The sequence below is a fragment of the Zeugodacus cucurbitae genome, chromosome 5, assembly GCF_028554725.1.
Source record: "Zeugodacus cucurbitae isolate PBARC_wt_2022May chromosome 5, idZeuCucr1.2, whole genome shotgun sequence".
NCBI lineage: Eukaryota > Metazoa > Arthropoda > Insecta > Diptera > Tephritidae > Zeugodacus > Zeugodacus cucurbitae.
Genome location: NC_071670.1, coordinates 2203836 through 2222488, shown reverse-complemented (window position 1 = coordinate 2222488; position 18653 = coordinate 2203836). Strand labels below are relative to the sequence as shown.

Below are 18653 nucleotides of genomic sequence, written 5' to 3'. Positions count from 1 at the left end.
AAGAACAAAAAATATAGTATTTCCGACAGTTCCCGGCAAAAAAGACAACTACAGCAACAATGCGCAAAAAAAGCGGAAAAATCTAATAAAGTGAAGAGCCGTTCAACTTCTAGAAAACGTACGAATAAGGCAGAACTACCGGCGTCTAAAAAAGCTAGCAAAACTCGAAAACGCCACAAGCGGTCACTGACAGAGTCTGTACGAATACCGTTAGTGCGGAATAACGAATTTATACTCGGTCAACAAAATGACTGCATGGAAACTGCATACGCAACCGACACGCGTTCCCAATACAAAAACTCGTTGCAGAACTTGACGCCACCAGCGTCACAACCACCGAAGACAGGAAGAAAACGCAAACTGTATAAAAAAACGTCAAATGTTGTGCAAGAGTCAGAAGCTTAAGTTGTTAAAGAACAAAAACATTTTCGGCGGTCTAAGACCACGAGAGTTGTACGCATATCATGTGCGCCTGGTTGGTATTTAGAAGTGTGTGTTGTTGTTTCGAGTTCCAGCAATAGAAGCGATGTGTCTAGTGATGATGATATGCTATTTACAAATAATTTTTACACATTTCGAATGTCCGCTAATGTATTTCAATTGTCCCAATAAATATACACTGTAAACGAAGCTTATGTTGTCTAGATCTCGATGTATAGGATCGTTAGCTGCCAGTCTGCCAGTTTCTTTGGAATACTACATATTTAGTTCTGACGCGACTGAAGACCTGATTGGCATCAGACTTCTTGATATTGACATATCCGGGAAAAGACCTGAAGAGGACAGATTTACTGTAGATGGAGAGAACCCCAGAACAAATCTGGGCATTAGACGAAGTTTATTCGGTTCTAAGTTTTATCTGTAGGAAGTTCGATGTATCATGTATATCTTTTGAAGAACTTATAATCTCGGTAACTTTACTTCTCTTCAAGTCAATATTTTAAAAACTTCGATTTTTTTTAAAAAAACGTGAAGTCGCATGGAACATCCACTTATGATTTCAAATCACACAGCACACACACTATCTGCACGAAATATGTGCTTTTCTCAAACGTTTTATTGAAAATTGTAGTTATATTGTCAAAATTACAAAAAAGTGAATATCTTTTTTTATTAAATAACATTTTTTATATTTTTTGATTATTTATTGCAAAAAAAGTTTAAATGCTTTTGGTAGAAAAATTCCAGTTTGAACAATAGACCGGAACCAGTTCTAGCATGGAAGATGCTGTAAAGCCTGCAGAGCAACACAAATCGGACGTCGAAACCTCAAATGTTACGAAAAAGTGGAACACCGCGATTGGTCAAACTCAAACGACACCGACTGCGAAACTTCAGGGAAATAAAACCACAAACAAGCCGAATCAGGGATGGAAGTCAACGAAACGAAAAAATGTGCGTCAAAATGAAAGCAGAAGAAAGGAGCTGCCACATTTCGTACGCACAGAGATGGAGATATTGAAGCACTTGCGAAGAGTTAACCGTGATTTGAGGATACTACTGCAACCGAAAAATAATAGCGATCAAACGTCACGTTGTTGCAATCAACGTGGCGGCAATCAGTCTCCTCCAACAAGACATCGTCGGGAGCAGAAACCCATTGGCAAAGCAGCACAGAGCAAGGCCAGCGCTGTCTGTAAGAAAAGTCAAAACGCATTAGCGCAAGTCAACAATATGAAGTCTAAAAGACAGAAGACACAACAGGTTAATGCAGCGACAAACGCCAACGGAGTCGTTGCGCCTCAAACGAATAAGAGTTCTACGGGCAAGACGCAAGGTGGCAACACAGCGTTAACGCCAATGTCCAGCACGGCCACACGACGCAATACGCTAAAACGGCTCATGCTCTATTTTAGGTCGAAGAAGAAACTCGACGCCTCTCTAAGTGTGCAAAAGTCGCTGGGAAAGGATAACAACAAGAAGAGCGATGCGAACGAAGCTATGCAAAGTAAGACGCAAAATACGCTCTACTGCAAAATCAAACGTAGTCTGCAAGCAACGCGTGCGCGCAATGAAAAACAGAAAGCGCACAGCATTAAACCCACGGATACGCCCGTGAAGGAGGACGTAGGTTCAACGCAAAAGTGCAAAGAAGAGAAAGTGCTAAAACAGAAAGTGAAGGGAAGAGAAAGAATATTAAAACCAAAGGTGAGACCTGAAAAATCATTGAAACAGCAGCACGCAGACGAAGAGCCAACAAACCAAAAACCGAAAGCGCAGGACGCACAAAAACTTCAAGAGAAGGAAGCGGAGTCTACGCACCCGAGCGTCGTTAAAGTCGAAAGAACAGTTAGGGAGAAAATGGAAAAAATGTTAGCGCTCAGAATGAAATGCTTTAGAGCCGAATCAATGTCATTACATGACGAGGATGACAATAAAAATGCGCTAATGGCGAACCAAAAGCGATATTTTTTAAGTACAATTAATGCGACCGCGCCAAATGCAGAGTGTGCGCAGCCAGAGCAGCAAACATTGAAGCAAATAGAAAGCACGATTTCAAATGGCAGGTTCGGCAATTGTTTGCCCTTTTTTAAAGCGCTACGAAAGGCACAAGTGCCAATTAAGCCAACAAAGGAGAAAACGCCGTGCGAAACAGAATTGAAAAAGGTCTACAAGAAGCGTAAATTGAGACAGGACCCAACAAATATTGAGTACTTGCCAAGTTCAAGTCAAATAAATATGAAATATGTGGAAGCCATTAAAGCTATAAGGCGCCACAATCGGGACATCTATAAGGATCCGCATGAAACGCCGAGCACATCATCGCTGGAGGAGTATTTTCTCGTGCTCTCAGAGCGCATGGCGCGCGAACAAAAGGAAGCGGATGAACGCAAGCCCAGACACGGAGGTCGACGCGGCATGAGTAATTACAATTTGCAGCGCAGAAGAGCGCGACCGCCAATCAAATAAGAGCGCAAGTACTGTGCGCTCGTCACTTTTGATTGCTACAATTTGGACGTGCAAAGGAAAGTATAAAGTCAAGACATCAAGTGAAATTGGAGTGTTTAGCAAGTAAAATATTTCATTTCCATACAGTACGGTAGTATTTCATTTATAGCCGACTAGTGTCTTGTCTAAATTATATTTCTTTTACACATCTAAATTTATTTTAAATAAAATTTCTGTACAAATATGTTCACAAAATTTATATTCTAATATTTCCAAAATACAACAACAAATAACCGCAACCAAAATTAGCATGTAAGAGTCGCAAAAATAACTGCAAAGTAGAGCTGTAAAGCGTGCAGTGATTCGCTAAAGGCCTGCGTGGTAGCCTTCAGCAGAAAAGATGCCCTCAACAGAGAAATGCAACCTGGACCAAAGGCGCGACGATGCGCACAGCACACATGGGGAGAATGCGGTGCGCGAACTCTGGTTCAATCCGCATGCAACCGAAATGTGCGAATCGCATATGGCCACAAGTCTGTGTGACGGCGATTGTCCCATTCAGCAGAACGAAAATGTGCAACGAGAACTACAGAAATTGGCAAGTAATTGCTCCCACAAGTACACAACGCGAATGGAAAATGAAGAGGAAACGGAAATAAAAACGAAAGAGAAAGCGAACACGAAATCTAGAGGGCAACCGAATGCAGAGTATAAGCGAGCCAAAGGCTTTTTGTGTTTTAAAAAATCGTACGCGAGACGTTCGCGCTGCCAGCAAAGAGAAGAAAAAGAGCAAAGAAAAAGATGTATGTCCAAAGAGGAAGAGAACGCGAAAAAAGTGCATGAAAATAACCGAAGTAGCAGCTGTAATCAACCGTCACCCGTCAATAGAAGATTTTACACGTGTGAGGAAGCTAAACGCTATCACGAACTCAAAGCCATTTATACCACAAAGCCTCTAGAATACGCACCTGCTGGTAAACAAAATGGAAATGTAATACAGTTCAAATGCAAAAAGAAGAATGAACGAAGAGGACAAAGCCTTAGACCACATGTAAGCGGCTATCCATGCGGTCGTCCTTATTACCCTTTGTATGGGGAAGATAGATACCATCCCAAGGAGTGCGATAAAGAAACTGTGGTTGGCTATTGCGGATTGCGTAACAAAACGAAATTTGTTAAGCGACAACGGGAATATGAGGGGTACACACCCGCACAGTGCTATACAAAACACACTCGGATGCCAAACAGAGTGGCAGAATGCGCGCTCACAGCTGAGGAAGCGAAGCTTTTGGAAATACTAAGAGCGACTTACACATGCGAAGTGAAACCGAAACCAACACTTCCACCTCCGCCAGATACAACAAGAGATGAGGAAACAGGCTGTTGTGGCTCGAGCTCTAAAAGGGAACAGCAACATTCAGAGGCTGATTTATATGATCAATATGGAAGCTATGAGTGCAGTTGGGTGTACAACTATCCCCAAGAATTCGAGCCACACCAGCCAACGGAGGAACATGCATGCAAAACTATTAAACAAACCGGTGACTCACAGTGTAGATTACATAAACAACCGAATACTAAAGCTAGACGGGGGAAGGTCTCTCCGCCAGTTCCTCCAAAGTACGCACCCAGAAAGACAACATCTGTGGAATCAAATGCGGTACATAAAAAAAGCAAATCAGATAGTACTCTTTGCGCTTCTAAACGAAAACCGAAGACCATTAAAGGCACGGAAAATAACAACGCGCCAGAAGATGATGATTCGGGTAAAATGTCAAGTTCGTGGTCGATTTTATATCATAAGGAACAAAAGACTGAAGGCGATAATCCAGAAATAAAAGCGAAGACGAATAAGGAACGAAAAAATCCACCTGTAGCTGTATATTTATCTCCGACTATAAACCGAAAGCATAAGCAACAAGCCCCGAAACCCATACAAAGAAAACAACCAGCTTTCCATCCCAAACCCGAGCCCACACCAAAAAACCAGCGATGCCCTACGAAATATAAACCACAAACAGCCGATAGCAGAAATGCATGGCGAAAACCAAAAAGAAAACCAAAGCAACCGGATGAATCTAAGAAGAAACAAACCCCAAATCTATATTGGGGAACATCACGTTGGTCTTGGCGTCCGAAATGTAAACCAAAGCAACCGGATGAATCTAGGAAACCATCAATAAATAAATGTAAACCAAAGCAACCGGATGAATCTAAGAAGAAACAAACCCCAAATCTGTATTGGGGAACATCACGTTGGTCTTGGCGTCCGAAATGTAAACCAAAGCAACCGGATGAATCTAGGAAACCATCAATAAATAAATGTAAACCAAAGGAACCGGATGAATCTAAGAAACAAACCCCAAATCTGTATTGGGAAACATCACGTAGGTCTTGTCGTCCCACTTATCAGACATGTAAACCAAAGCAACCGGATGAATCTAGGAAACCATCAATAAATAAATGTAAACCAAAGCAACCGGATGAATCTAAGAAGAAACAAACCCCAAATCTGTATTGGGGAACATCACGTTGGTCTTGGCGTCCGAAATGTAAACCAAAGCAACCCGATGAATCTAGGAAACCATCAATAAATAAATGTAAACCAAAGCAACCGGATGAATCTAAGAAGAAACAAACCCCAAATCTGTATTGGGGAACATCACGTTGGTCTTGGCGTCCGAAATGTAAACCAAAGCAACCCGATGAATCTAGGAAACCATCAATAAATAAATGTAAACCAAAGCAACCGGATGAATCTAAGAAGAAACAAACCCCAAATCTGTATTGGGGAACATCACGTTGGTCTTGGCGTCCCACTTATCAGACATGTAAACCAAAGCAACCCGATGAATCTAGGAAACCATCAATAAATAAATGTAAACCAAAGCAACCGGATGAATCTAAGAAGAAACAAACCCCAAATCTGTATTGCGGAACATCACGTTGGTCTTGGCGTCCGAAATGTAAACCAAAGCAACCGGATGAATCTAAGAAACAAACCCCAAATCTGTATTGGGAAGCATCACGTAGGTCTTGTCGTCCCACTTATCAGACATGTAAACCAAAGCAACCGGATGAATCTAAGAAACAAACCCCAAATCTGTATTGGGAAACATCACGTAGGTCTTGTCGTCCCACTTATCAGAACTGTAAACCAAAGCAACCGGATGAATCTAAAAAGAAACAAACCCCAAATCTGTATTGGGGAACATCACGTTGGTCTTGGCGTCCCACTTATCAGACATGTAAACCAAAGCAACCCGATGAATCTAGGAAACCATCAATAAATAAATGTAAACCAAAGCAACCGGATGAATCTAAGAAGAAACAAACCCCAAATCTGTATTGGGGAACATCACGTTGGTCTTGGCGTCCGAAATGTAAACCAAAGCAACCCGATGAATCTAGGAAACCATCAATAAATAAATGTAAACCAAAGCAACCGGATGAATCTAAGAAGAAACAAACCCCAAATCTGTATTGGGGAACATCACGTTGGTCTTGGCGTCCCACTTATCAGACATGTAAACCAAAGCAACCCGATGAATCTAGGAAACCATCAATAAATAAATGTAAACCAAAGCAACCGGATGAATCTAAGAAGAAACAAACCCCAAATCTGTATTGGGGAACATCACGTTGGTCTTGGCGTCCCACTTATCAGACATGTAAACCAAAGCAACCGGATGAATCTAAGAAACAAACCCCAAATCTCTATTGGGAAACATCACGTAGGTCTTGTCGTCCCACTTATCAGAACTGTAAACCAAAGCAACCGGATGAATCTAAGAAGAAACAAACCCCAAATCTGTATTGGGGAACATCACGTAGGTCTTGTCGTCCCACTTATCAGAACTGTAAACCAAAGCAACCGGATGAATCTAAGAAGAAACAAACCCCAAATCTATATTGGGGAACATCACGTTGGTCTTGGCGTCCGAAATGTAAACCAAAGCAACCGGATGAATCTAGGAAACCATCAATAAATAAATGTAAACCAAAGCAACCGGATGAATCTAAGAACAAACAAACCCCAAATCTGTATTGGGGAACATCACGTTGGTCTTGGCGTCCGAAATGTAAACCAAAGCAACCCGATGAATCTAGGAAACCATCAATAAATAAATGTAAACCAAAGCAACCGGATGAATCTAAGAAGAAACAAACCCCAAATCTGTATTGGGGAACATCACGTTGGTCTTGGCGTCCGAAATGTAAACCAAAGCAACCGGATGAATCTAAGAAACAAACCCCAAATCTGTATTGGGAAACATCACGTAGGTCTTGTCGTCCCACTTATCAGACATGTAAACCAAAGCAACCGGATGAATCTACGAAACAAACCCCAAATCTGTATTGGGAAACATCACGTAGGTCTTGTCGTCCCACTTATCAGAACTGTAAACCAAAGCAACCGGATGAATCTAAGAAGAAACAAACCCCAAATCTGTATTGGGGAACATCACGTAGGTCTTGTCGTCCCACTTATCAGAACTGTAAACCAAAGCAACCGGATGAATCTAAGAAGAAACAAACCCCAAATCTATATTGGGGAACATCACGTTGGTCTTGGCGTCCGAAATGTAAACCAAAGCAACCGGATGAATCTAGGAAACCATCAATAAATAAATGTAAACCAAAGCAACCGGATGAATCTAAGAACAAACAAACCCCAAATCTGTATTGGGGAACATCACGTTGGTCTTGGCGTCCCACTTATCAGACATGTAAACCAAAGCAACCCGATGAATCTAGGAAACCATCAATAAATAAATGTAAACCAAAGCAACCGGATGAATCTAAGAAGAAACAAACCCCAAATCTGTATTGGGGAACATCACGTTGGTCTTGGCGTCCCACTTATCAGACATGTAAACCAAAGCAACCGGATGAATCTAGGAAACCATCAATAAATAAATGTAAACCAAAGCAACCGGATGAATCTAAGAAGAAACAAACCCCAAATCTGTATTGGGGAACATCACGTTGGTCTTGGCGTCCGAAATGTAAACCAAAGCAACCGGATGAATCTAAGAAGAAACAAACCCCAAATCTGTATTGGGGAACATCACGTTGGTCTTGTCGTCCCACTTATCAGAACTGTAAACCAAAGCAACCGGATGAATCTAAGAAGAAACAAACCCCAAATCTGTATTGGGGAACATCACGTAGGTCTTGTCGTCCCACTTATCAGACATGTAAACCAAAGCAACCGGATGAATCTAGGAAACCATCAATAAATAAATGTAAACCAAAGCAACCGGATGAATCTAAGAAACAAACCCCAAATCTGTATTGGGAAACATCACGTTGGTCTTGGCGTCCCACTTATCAGACATGTAAACCAAAGCAACCCGATGAATCTAGGAAACCATCAATAAATAAATGTAAACCAAAGCAACCGGATGAATCTAAGAAGAAACAAACCCCAAATCTGTATTGCGGAACATCACGTTGGTCTTGGCGTCCCACTTATCAGACATGTAAACCAAAGCAACCGGATGAATCTAGGAAACCATCAGTAAATAAATGTAAACCAAAGCAACCAGATGCATCTAAGAAGAAACAAACCCCAAATCTGTATTGGGGAACATCACGTTGGTCTTGGCGTCCCACTTATCAGACATGTAAACCAAAGCAACCCGATGAATCTAAGAAGAAACAAACCCCAAATCTGTATTGGGGAACATCACGTAGGTCTTGTCGTCCCACTTATCAGAACTGTAAACCAAAGCAACCGGATGAATCTAAGAAGAAACAAACCCCAAATCTATATTGGGGAACATCACGTTGGTCTTGGCGTCCGAAATGTAAACCAAAGCAACCGGATGAATCTAGGAAACCATCAATAAATAAATGTAAACCAAAGCAACCGGATGAATCTAAGAAGAAACAAACCCCATATCTGTATTGGGGAACATCACGTTGGTCTTGGCGTCCCACTTATCAGACATGTAAACCAAAGCAACCCGATGAATCTAGGAAACCATCAATAAATAAATGTAAACCAAAGCAACCGGATGAATCTAAGAAGAAACAAACCCCAAATCTGCATTGGGGAACATCACGTTGGTCTTGTCGTCCCACTTATCAGAACTGTAAACCAAAGCAACCGGATGAATCTAGGAAACCATCAATAAATAAATGTAAACCAAAGCAACCGGATGAATCTAAGAAGAAACAAACCCCATATCTGTATTGCGGAACATCACGTTGGTCTTGGCGTCCCACTTATCAGACATGTAAACCAAAGCAACCGGATGAATCTAGGAAACCATCAGTAAATAAATGTAAACCAAAGCAACCGGATGAATCTAAGAAGAAACAAACCCCAAATCTGTATTGGGGAACATCACGTAGGTCTTGTCGTCCCACTTATCAGAACTGTAAACCAAAGCAACCGGATGAATCTAAGAAGAAACAAACCCCAAATCTGTATTGGGGAACATCACGTAGGTCTTGTCGTCCCACTTATCAGAACTGTAAACCAAAGCAACCGGATGAATCTAAGAAGAAACAAACCCCAAATCTATATTGGGGAACATCACGTTGGTCTTGGCGTCCGAAATGTAAACCAAAGCAACCGGATGAATCTAGAAAACCATCAATAAATAAATGTAAACCAAAGCAACCGGATGAATCTAAGAAGAAACAAACCCCAAATCTGTATTGGGGAACATCACGTTGGTCTTGGCGTCCCACTTATCAGACATGTAAACCAATGCAACCCGATGAATCTAGGAAACCATCAATAAATAAATGTAAACCAAAGCAACCGGAAGAATCTAAGAAGAAACAAACCCCAAATCTGTATTGGGGAACATCACGTTGGTCTTGGCGTCCCACTTATCAGACATGTAAACCAAAGCAACCCGATGAATCTAGGAAACCATCAATAAATAAATGTAAACCAAAGCAACCGGATGAATCTAAGAAGAAACAAACCCCAAATCTGTATTGGGGAACATCACGTTGGTCTTGGCGTCCCACTTATCAGACATGTAAACCAAAGCAACCCGATGAATCTAAGAAGAAACAAACCCCAAATCTGTATTGGGGAACATCACGTTGTTCTTGGCGTCCCACTTATCAGACATGTAAACCAAAGCAACCGGATGAATCTAAGAAGAAACAAACCCCAAATCTGTATTGGGGAACATCACGTTGGTCTTGGCGTCCCACTTATCAGACATGTAAACCAAAGCAACCCGATGAATCTAAGAAGAAACAAACCCCAAATCTGTATTGGGGAACATCACGTTGTTCTTGGCGTCCCACTTATCAGACATGTAAACCAAAGCAACCCGATGAATCTAGGAAACCATCAGTAAATAAATGTAAACCAAAGCAACCGGATGAATCTAAGAAGAAACAAACCCCAAATCTGTATTGCGGAACATCACGTTGGTTTTGGCGTCCCACATATCAGACATGTAAACCAAAGCAACCCGATGAATCTAGGAAACCATCAATAAATAAATGTAAACCAAAGCAACCGGATGAATCTAAGAAGAAACAAACCCCAAATCTGTATTGCGGAACATCACGTTGGTCTTGGCGTCCCACTTATCAGACATGTAAACCAAAGCAACCCGATGAATCTAGGAAACCATCAATAAATAAATGTAAACCAAAGCAACCGGAAGAATCTAAGAAGAAACAAACCCCAAATCTGTATTGGGGAACATCACGTTGGTTTTGGCGTCCCACATATCAGACATGTAAACCAAAGCAACCCGATGAATCTAGGAAACCATCAATAAATAAATGTAAACCAAAGCAACCGGATGAATCTAAGAAGAAACAAACCCCAAATCTGTATGGTGGAACATCACGTTGGTCTTGGCGTCCCACTTATCAGACATGTAAACCAAAGCAACCCGATGAATCTAGGAAACCATCAATAAATAAATGTAAACCAAAGCAACCGGATGAATCTAAGAAGAAACAAACCCCAAATCTGTATTGCGGAACATCACGTTGGTCTTGGCGTCCCACTTATCAGACATGTAAACCAAAGCAACCGGATGAATCTAGGAAACCATCAATAAATAAATGTAAACCAAAGCAACCGGATGAATCTAAAAAGAAACAAACCCCAAATCTGTATTGCGGAACATCACGTTGGTTTTGGCGTCCCACTTATCAGACATGTAAACCAAAGCAACCCGATGAATCTAGGAAACCATCAATAAATAAATGTAAACCAAAGCAACCGGATGAATCTAAGAAGAAACAAACCCCAAATCTGTATTGCGGAACATCACGTTGGTCTTGGCGTCCCACTTATCAGACATGTAAACCAAAGCAACCGGATGAATCTAGGAAACCATCAATAAATAAATGTAAACCAAAGCAACCGGATGAATCTAAGAAGAAACAAACCCCAAATCTGTATTGCGGAACATCACGTTGGTTTTGGCGTCCCACATATCAGACATGTAAACCAAAGCAACCCGATGAATCTAGGAAACCATCAATAAATAAATGTAAACCAAAGCAACCGGATGAATCTAAGAAGAAACAAACCCCAAATCTGTATTGCGGAACATCACGTTGGTTTTGGCGTCCCACTTATCAGACATGTAAACCAAAGCAACCGGATGAATCTAAGAAGAAACAAACCCCAAATCTGTATTGCGGAACATCACGTTGGTTTTGGCGTCCCACATATCAGACATGTAAACCAAAGCAACCCGATGAATCTAGGAAACCATCAATAAATAAATGTAAACCAAAGCAACCGGATGAATCTAAGAAGAAACAAACCCGAAATCTGTATTGCGGAACATCACGTTGGTTTTGGCGTCCCACTTATCAGACATGTAAACCAAAGCAACCGGATGAATCTAGGAAACCATCAATAAATAAATGTAAACCAAAGCAACCGGATGAATCTAAGAAGAAACAAACCCCAAATCTGTATTGCGGAACATCACGTTGGTCTTGGCGTCCCACTTATCAGACATGTAAACCAAAGCAACCGGATGAATCTAGGAAACCATCAATAAATAAATGTAAACCAAAGCAACCGGATGAATCTAAGAAGAAACAAACCCCAAATCTGTATTGCGGAACATCACGTTGGTTTTGGCGTCCCACATATCAGACATGTAAACCAAAGCAACCCGATGAATCTAGGAAACCATCAATAAATAAATGTAAACCAAAGCAACCGGATGAATCTAAGAAGAAACAAACCCCAAATCTGTATTGCGGAACATCACGTTGGTTTTGGCGTCCCACATATCAGACATGTAAACCAAAGCAACCCGATGAATCTAGGAAGAAACAGAAGACTGAAACGGTTGAAGAAGATGAATGTGCTGTTAAAACAAAACCAGAAGGTATGTCCTACTGCAAGGCGCTCTATCAAGAATTAGAAAACATATACATGCAACAAAACCAGTGTCCAAAAAAGATATCACAAACCAGAATAAACAAATCATGTCAAATATGTAAGCAGAAGAAACAATGTCAACAAAGGCAAAAGGAAGAAAAGGCTAAACAAAATACCAAAGCAAATAAACAAAAAACTACGAAGTGCATGCCAAACAAAAACACAAAGCAAAGAAGCCGATCACAAATACAATGTGAGCAGTCCAAGAGCGACCTGGACATGGATAAGGCTTATATGCCAGAATATGTCCTGGGGGTACCACAACGAACTGGCGCAGTTATCGAGCGAGCGCGGAAGGTGCGGTATTGTATACTATCAAGCGTCACACAAGGACCAAATTTTACAGGATTTTGATTTTCAAACTTAACGGACACAACCACATTTGACGTGTGACTGAAAATGTCCACACATAGATCAGTCTCGTGTGAGATGTAGTTGTGACGTTAATTTGGTGAAATGCCTTATTTGAAGAGGGATAAGGCTATTACGGACCTCTTTTAATATTTTTGTTTGCATTATGTAATTTTTTGTACTAAAAACGAATGCGTCTATTTTCACATAAACAATTCATACGATTTTATTCATGTAACACTAACAAAAAATAAAAATAAATACTAAAAATGAAAACAAAATCAATTCGCCTCGACTAAATATTTCAATATTCAGTTGCAAAGGAATTAGATAAAGTTCTTATGCGAATCGGATTATGCGCGTAGTCAAGAACGTAGGTTGTAACACAAAAATGAGCCCCATTCGATATTTCGAGCAGCTGACGGTTGATAACCCGATTATCGAACTAAGTTCTAATAATCGTCGAGCACCTGTAATCACATATCGCTACGAATTTGCATATTGCTCCGGATTCCCAAAGTTATGTGAAGTAATTACTCAATCTTTGAGTTCTCATGATCTTGTTACCATAGATCGTTTCAATGATCCCCACACTCTGAGTAAGCATAGACTTTCAACCCTGTCCCACTCATTCAAGATCAACGACCCATTTCGTATCGAAACGTTATGCATCACTATGTCTAGTCCGATTACATTACTGCACTGATTCTGCGACTGATTTTATAGATCCATAAATAAAAGACATGAATCATGCTACACATCTAAATTTATTTGAAATACAATTTCTGTACAAATATTTTTACAAAATCTAATTTCCAAAATTTTCACAACACAACGACACATAACCGAAACCAAAATTAGCATGTAAGAGTCGCAAAAATAACTGTAAAATTAGTGTAGTGGTTCGCGAAAAGCCTGCGTGGTAGCCTTCAGCAGAAAATATGCCTTCAAAAGCTAAGCATATTAACGCGAAGCGCAAGCCGGTCCAAAAGCGCGACGATGCGCACAGCACACGTGGGGAGAATGAGGTGCGCGAACTCTGGTTCAACCCGCAAGCAACCAAAATATGCGACTCGCATATGGCCATATGTGCGTGTGACTGCGATTGCCCCATTTGGCAAAATGAAAATTTGCAACTAGAGCTTCAGAAATTGGTAAATAAGTACTCGCACAAGGGCACAGCGGGAATGAAGCTGTGCCCTTGTGCGAGAGAGGAAACGCAAATAAAAACGAAAGCGAAAGCTAGAGAGGAAGCGAATGAGGCAGCCAAAGGACTGAACACGAAACGTTCGCGCAGCAAGCAAAGAGAAGGAAAAGAACAAAGAAAAAGGCATGCATCAAAAGAGAATGAGAATGCGAAAACAGTGCATGAAAAGAGCCGAAGTCGCAGCCGTAATCGACCGTCGCCCGTTAATAGAAAATTTAAAACGCGTGAGGAAGCTAAACGTTACCGCGAACTTAAAGCAATTTATACCACAAAACCTCAAGAATCTGCATCCAGCGCTAGGCAGAATGAAAATGAAACAAAATCTAGTCGCAAAAATCAGAATGAACGCGGAGGACACATCACAAAAAGCACTGAATCCGTAACTATGGCCGCGCAGAGACCACATACACCACGCAAGCCTGTTGGGCGAAATAAATCAAAAACGAGATCACCCTTAAGCACTGACTGCGGTTGTCCATGCGATGTGGAAGAAAGAGACCAACCCAAGGAGCACGATAGAGAAACTGAGGTTGGCTGTTGCGGAATGTGTAAGAAATCGAAAGCTGATAAACGACAGCGGGAATATGAGGCCTACACACCCACACAGTGCCCTGCAAAACACACTCGCATGCCAAATCGAGAGGCAGAATTCGCGCACACAGCTGACGAAGCGGAGCTACTGGAAATACTAAAAGCGACTTATACACGCGAAGTGAAACCAAAACCAGCACCTCCACCTCCACCGCCGCCGGACACAACAAGAGATGAGGAAACGGGCTGTTGTGGCTCGAGCTCTAAAAGGAAACAGCAGCAGTCAGAGGCAAATTTATATGATCAATATAGAAGTTATGAGTGCAGTTGTGGGGATAATTATCCCCAAGAATTCGAGCCACACCAGCCAATGGAAGAACATACCTCCAAAAATATTAAACAAACCAGAAACAGGACGCCAGAACAAAAATCTAGCGAAACTTTAGCTTCGGCTAAATTACATAAACAACCGAATACTAAAGCTAGAGGAGGGAAGGTCGCTCCGCCAGTTCCTCCAAAGTACGCACCCAGAAAGATAAAATCTGTGGAATCAAATGCGAAGCATAAAAATAAACTTGATAAAAGCCAATCAGATAGTACTGTCTACGCTTCTAAACGAAAACCGAAGAACGTTAAAGACACGGAAAATAAGAACGCGCCAGAAGATTATGATTCGGATAAAATGTCGTGTCCGTGTCGTTTATGTCGTATGAAACAAAAGACTGAAGACGATAAACCAGAAGCAGAAGCAAAGACGAATAAGAAACGAAAAAGTCCACCTGCAGCTGCAAGTTTGTCTCCGACTAAAAACCAAAAGCATAAGCAACAAGCCACAAAACCTGAGCCAAAACCCGATCGCACACCAAAACACCAGCGATACCCTACGAATTATAAACCACAAAAAGCCGATGGCAGAAAGGCTAGGCGACGAAATAGACCGGCCTTTCATCCTAAACCTGAGTCGCAAACAAAGCCAGCTACAAAGAAAGCAAAAACTTCATCCAAACAAGCAGACAAAAGTTCCTTGAATAAGGATGAAAACTCAGAAACGTCTTTATGTTCTTGTTTAAGAAAGAAAAAACATGTCGAAGATAGCAACATTAGGGAAAAGAGTAGGAGTATTAGAATAAAGAATTTCTCAGTTAACCGAATCCGTTGAAAATTAATTAATAAGAATCTTCTTACAGGCCATAAAACTGCCAAACCTAAAGCATATGTTGGTACGAAAAAAAGACCAACAAAAGACGAAAGGCGCGAAAAAGCTCGAACGGAAAAGCCCAAGAAAGTACAACGGAAACCTTCACAAACACGAAGTCAAGGAAAAGTTCAAAGGGAGAAGCGAACACAGCAAGCTTCGAAAGCCAAAAGTCGGGAAAAACTGGAAAAGGAACCATCAGAAACGTCGTGTTGGTCTTGTTTTAAGAAGGATAAATCAGACAAAACTAAAAAGGAACCTTCAAAGAGAAAAAGTGCAAACAAAATGCACAGTGAAAGGCCACAACGCGATTCCAAACAGAAACCCTCAAAGACGAAAAGTAGGGAGAAACTTAAGAAAGAAAAGTTAACTAAACATACTGATTCTAAACAGAAGACTTCAAAGTCCAAAAGAAAAGAAACTCTTGAAAAGAAACAATCCGAAACATCTTGCTGGTCTTGTCATGCAGGTGATAAAAGAGATAAGGCAAAGAAAGGGGATGCATCTAATAAGCGACTCTCAAAGTCCAAAAGTCAGCAAAATATTCAGAAGGATAAACCAATGAAAAGTGGCGATGCTAAACAAAAACCCGCAAAAGCATACAAAAGAGAGGATAGAAGTAAAAGAAAATCATTGGTGTACATTATTTGTTCGTCCTGTCGTTCTAATGACAAAAAGAAGAAAACAAAGAAATCGGATCAACCTAAAAAATGTACTACATACAGCAAAAGTCAAGACAGCAAACCAATAGCCAAGGGTCCGACAAAAGTTCAAAAGGATAAACCAAAGAAAAGTGGCGATGCTAAACAAAAACCTTCCAAAGTTAAATGTCAAGAAAATGTTCAAAAGAAAACATCCGAGACGTCCTGTTGGTCTTGTCGTTCAAATAAAGAACAAGATAAAAGGAAACCGTCCAGAACCAAGAGTCAAGACTGTGTTCAAAAGGATAAGCCTAAAAAGCCAACTGATTCTAAACAAAAACCTTCGGATGCGAGAAGCCAAGAAAAACTTAAAAAGAAGCCTTCGGAAATATCGAAAAGAAAAAGCCAAGACAAAATTCAAAAGGATAAGCCAAAGAAACAAACTGATGCTAAACACTGTAAACCGTCGAATGCTAAAAGTCAAGAAAAAGTGAAAAAGCAGTCCTCGGAAACATCATGTTGTTCTTACCATTCCAGTGGTGAGAAAGGTAAGCCAAAAAAAACGGTTGAATCTAAGAAGAAACCATCGAAAAGTAAAAGTCAAGACAAAGTTCAAAGGGATAAGTCAGTTGATACTAGACAAACACCTTCGAAATGTAAGAGTCAAGAAAAAGTGCAAAAACGATCATCCGAAACATCTTGTTGGTCCTGCCATTCCAGTGGGGAGAAAGATAAAGCAAAGAAACCATCGAAAAGTAAAAGTCGGGGCAAAGTTCAAAAAAGTAAGTCGAAAGAGTTGGCTCAGTCTAAAGGTACTAGCCATGATAAGGTTCCTAACAATAGAATTAGGAAGTTGATAAAACCCACTGAAAGAGCCACAAAGGCCAAAAGTCAAGAAAAAATGCAAGCGCAAACAAAGACACAGGCTTCAAAAGCCAAAAGCCAAGAGAAAGTACAAAAGAAAACGTCTGGAACTTCCTGTTGCTCGTGTTGCTCAAAAAGAACAGGTGATAAGGATGATTCTAAACAGAAATCTTTGAAAAGTAAACAAAAAGAAGACGTCCAAAAGAAACCAACCAGAAAGTACAGTTTGTTTTCGAAAGGACCTAAAAAAGAAGAAAAAGAAGAAAGATCCAAGGATAAGACCTCACCCGAAAGTTCTGTACGAGAAGATCATGCAAAAACGAAAAAGACTAAAAACGCGAAAGGTTTTAAAACCTCTGACACAACGTGCTCTTCGTGCTGTCGTAAACCATCTAAGGGCAATGTCAGGAGTTCGCTATGGGGTCTGGTTATGAAGACAGAACAAGTCGAAGAAAAAGATGAATGTGCTGTTAAAACGAAACAGGAAGATATGTCCTACTGCAAGGCGCTCTATCAAGAATTAGAAAACATAATCATACAACAAAACCAATGTCCAAAAAATATTTCACAGACTGGAACAAACAAACCCGCAGCAGTGAAGACATCCAAATCAAGTCTAAAAAGTAAGCAGAAGAAACAAGGTCAACAAAAGCAAATGGACGAAAAGTCTAAACGAAATACCAATGCAAATAAACAAAAAAATACAAAGTCCGTACGATGTGAGCAGTCTGACAGCGACCTAGACATGGATAAGGCTTATATGCCAGAATATGTGCTGGGGAAACCACAACGAAATGGCGCAGTTGTCGCGCGAGCGCGGAAGGTGCGGTACAGTATACTACCAAGCGTCAAGGCACGGAAAAAATTTTACAGAAAATATTACAAAGAATGTAGGCACGTAGTTGATTTTCAAACTTAACGGACCCAACCACATTTGACGAGTGACTAAAAATGTCCACACATAGATCAGTCTCGTGTGAGATGTAGTTGTGACGTTAATTTGGTGAATGCCTTATTTGAAGAGGGATAAGGCTATTGTGGACTTCTTTTAATATTTTTGTTTGAATTATGTAATTTTTTGTACTAATAATGAACGCGTCTATTTTTCATAAACAATTCATACGATTTTATTCATGTAACACTAAAAAATACTAAAAATGAAAAAAAAAAATCAACTCGCCTCGACTAAATGTTTTAATATTCAGTTGCAAAGTTCTTATGCGATAGTTGCGACCCTGAATCGGATTAGTCCCGTACTTAAGTTCGTAGGTTGTAACACAGAAACGAACTCAAATCGGTACATTTCGAGGTAGTCAAATAGTAACGACTTGACAGTTGATTACCCGAGTATCGAACTAAGTTCGTATAATTGTTCGTATAATATCTAAATTCCAATGCACCTGTAACCGGAGATCTTTTAGAATTTCGAAAGCTATAGGTTTTAATGACCTCGACGGTCTGAGTAAGCGTAGACCGTCAACTCATTCTCACTCATTCAAGATCAACTGCTAATTTCGTACCGCAACGTTATGCAGCACTAAGTCTCGTCCGATTGCGTTCCTACAGTGACTT

At 40.6% G+C, this 18653-nt stretch overlaps 3 protein-coding genes across 3 annotated transcripts in view; 2 read left to right on the top strand and 1 right to left on the bottom strand.

The window, feature by feature from the left end:
* Nucleotides 1-18653, bottom strand: part of LOC105208737 (ceramide synthase) — a 47298-nt gene that overhangs the window by 6087 nt on the left and 22558 nt on the right. The window lies entirely within an intron of this gene.
* Nucleotides 403-3339, top strand: LOC105208736 (uncharacterized). Its single transcript, XM_029037959.2, has 2 exons — nt 403-3012; nt 3199-3339. The coding sequence occupies exon 1, from the start codon at nt 1219-1221 to the stop codon at nt 2908-2910; it is 1692 nt and encodes a 563-aa protein (XP_028893792.1). The 5' UTR covers nt 403-1218; the 3' UTR covers nt 2911-3012; nt 3199-3339.
* On the top strand, nt 13402-18201 carry LOC105208735 (serine/arginine repetitive matrix protein 2). The gene is made up of 2 exons (XM_011178734.3): nt 13402-15493; nt 15569-18201. The coding sequence occupies exons 1-2, from the start codon at nt 13585-13587 to the stop codon at nt 17998-18000; spliced, it is 4341 nt and encodes a 1446-aa protein (XP_011177036.1). The 5' UTR covers nt 13402-13584; the 3' UTR covers nt 18001-18201.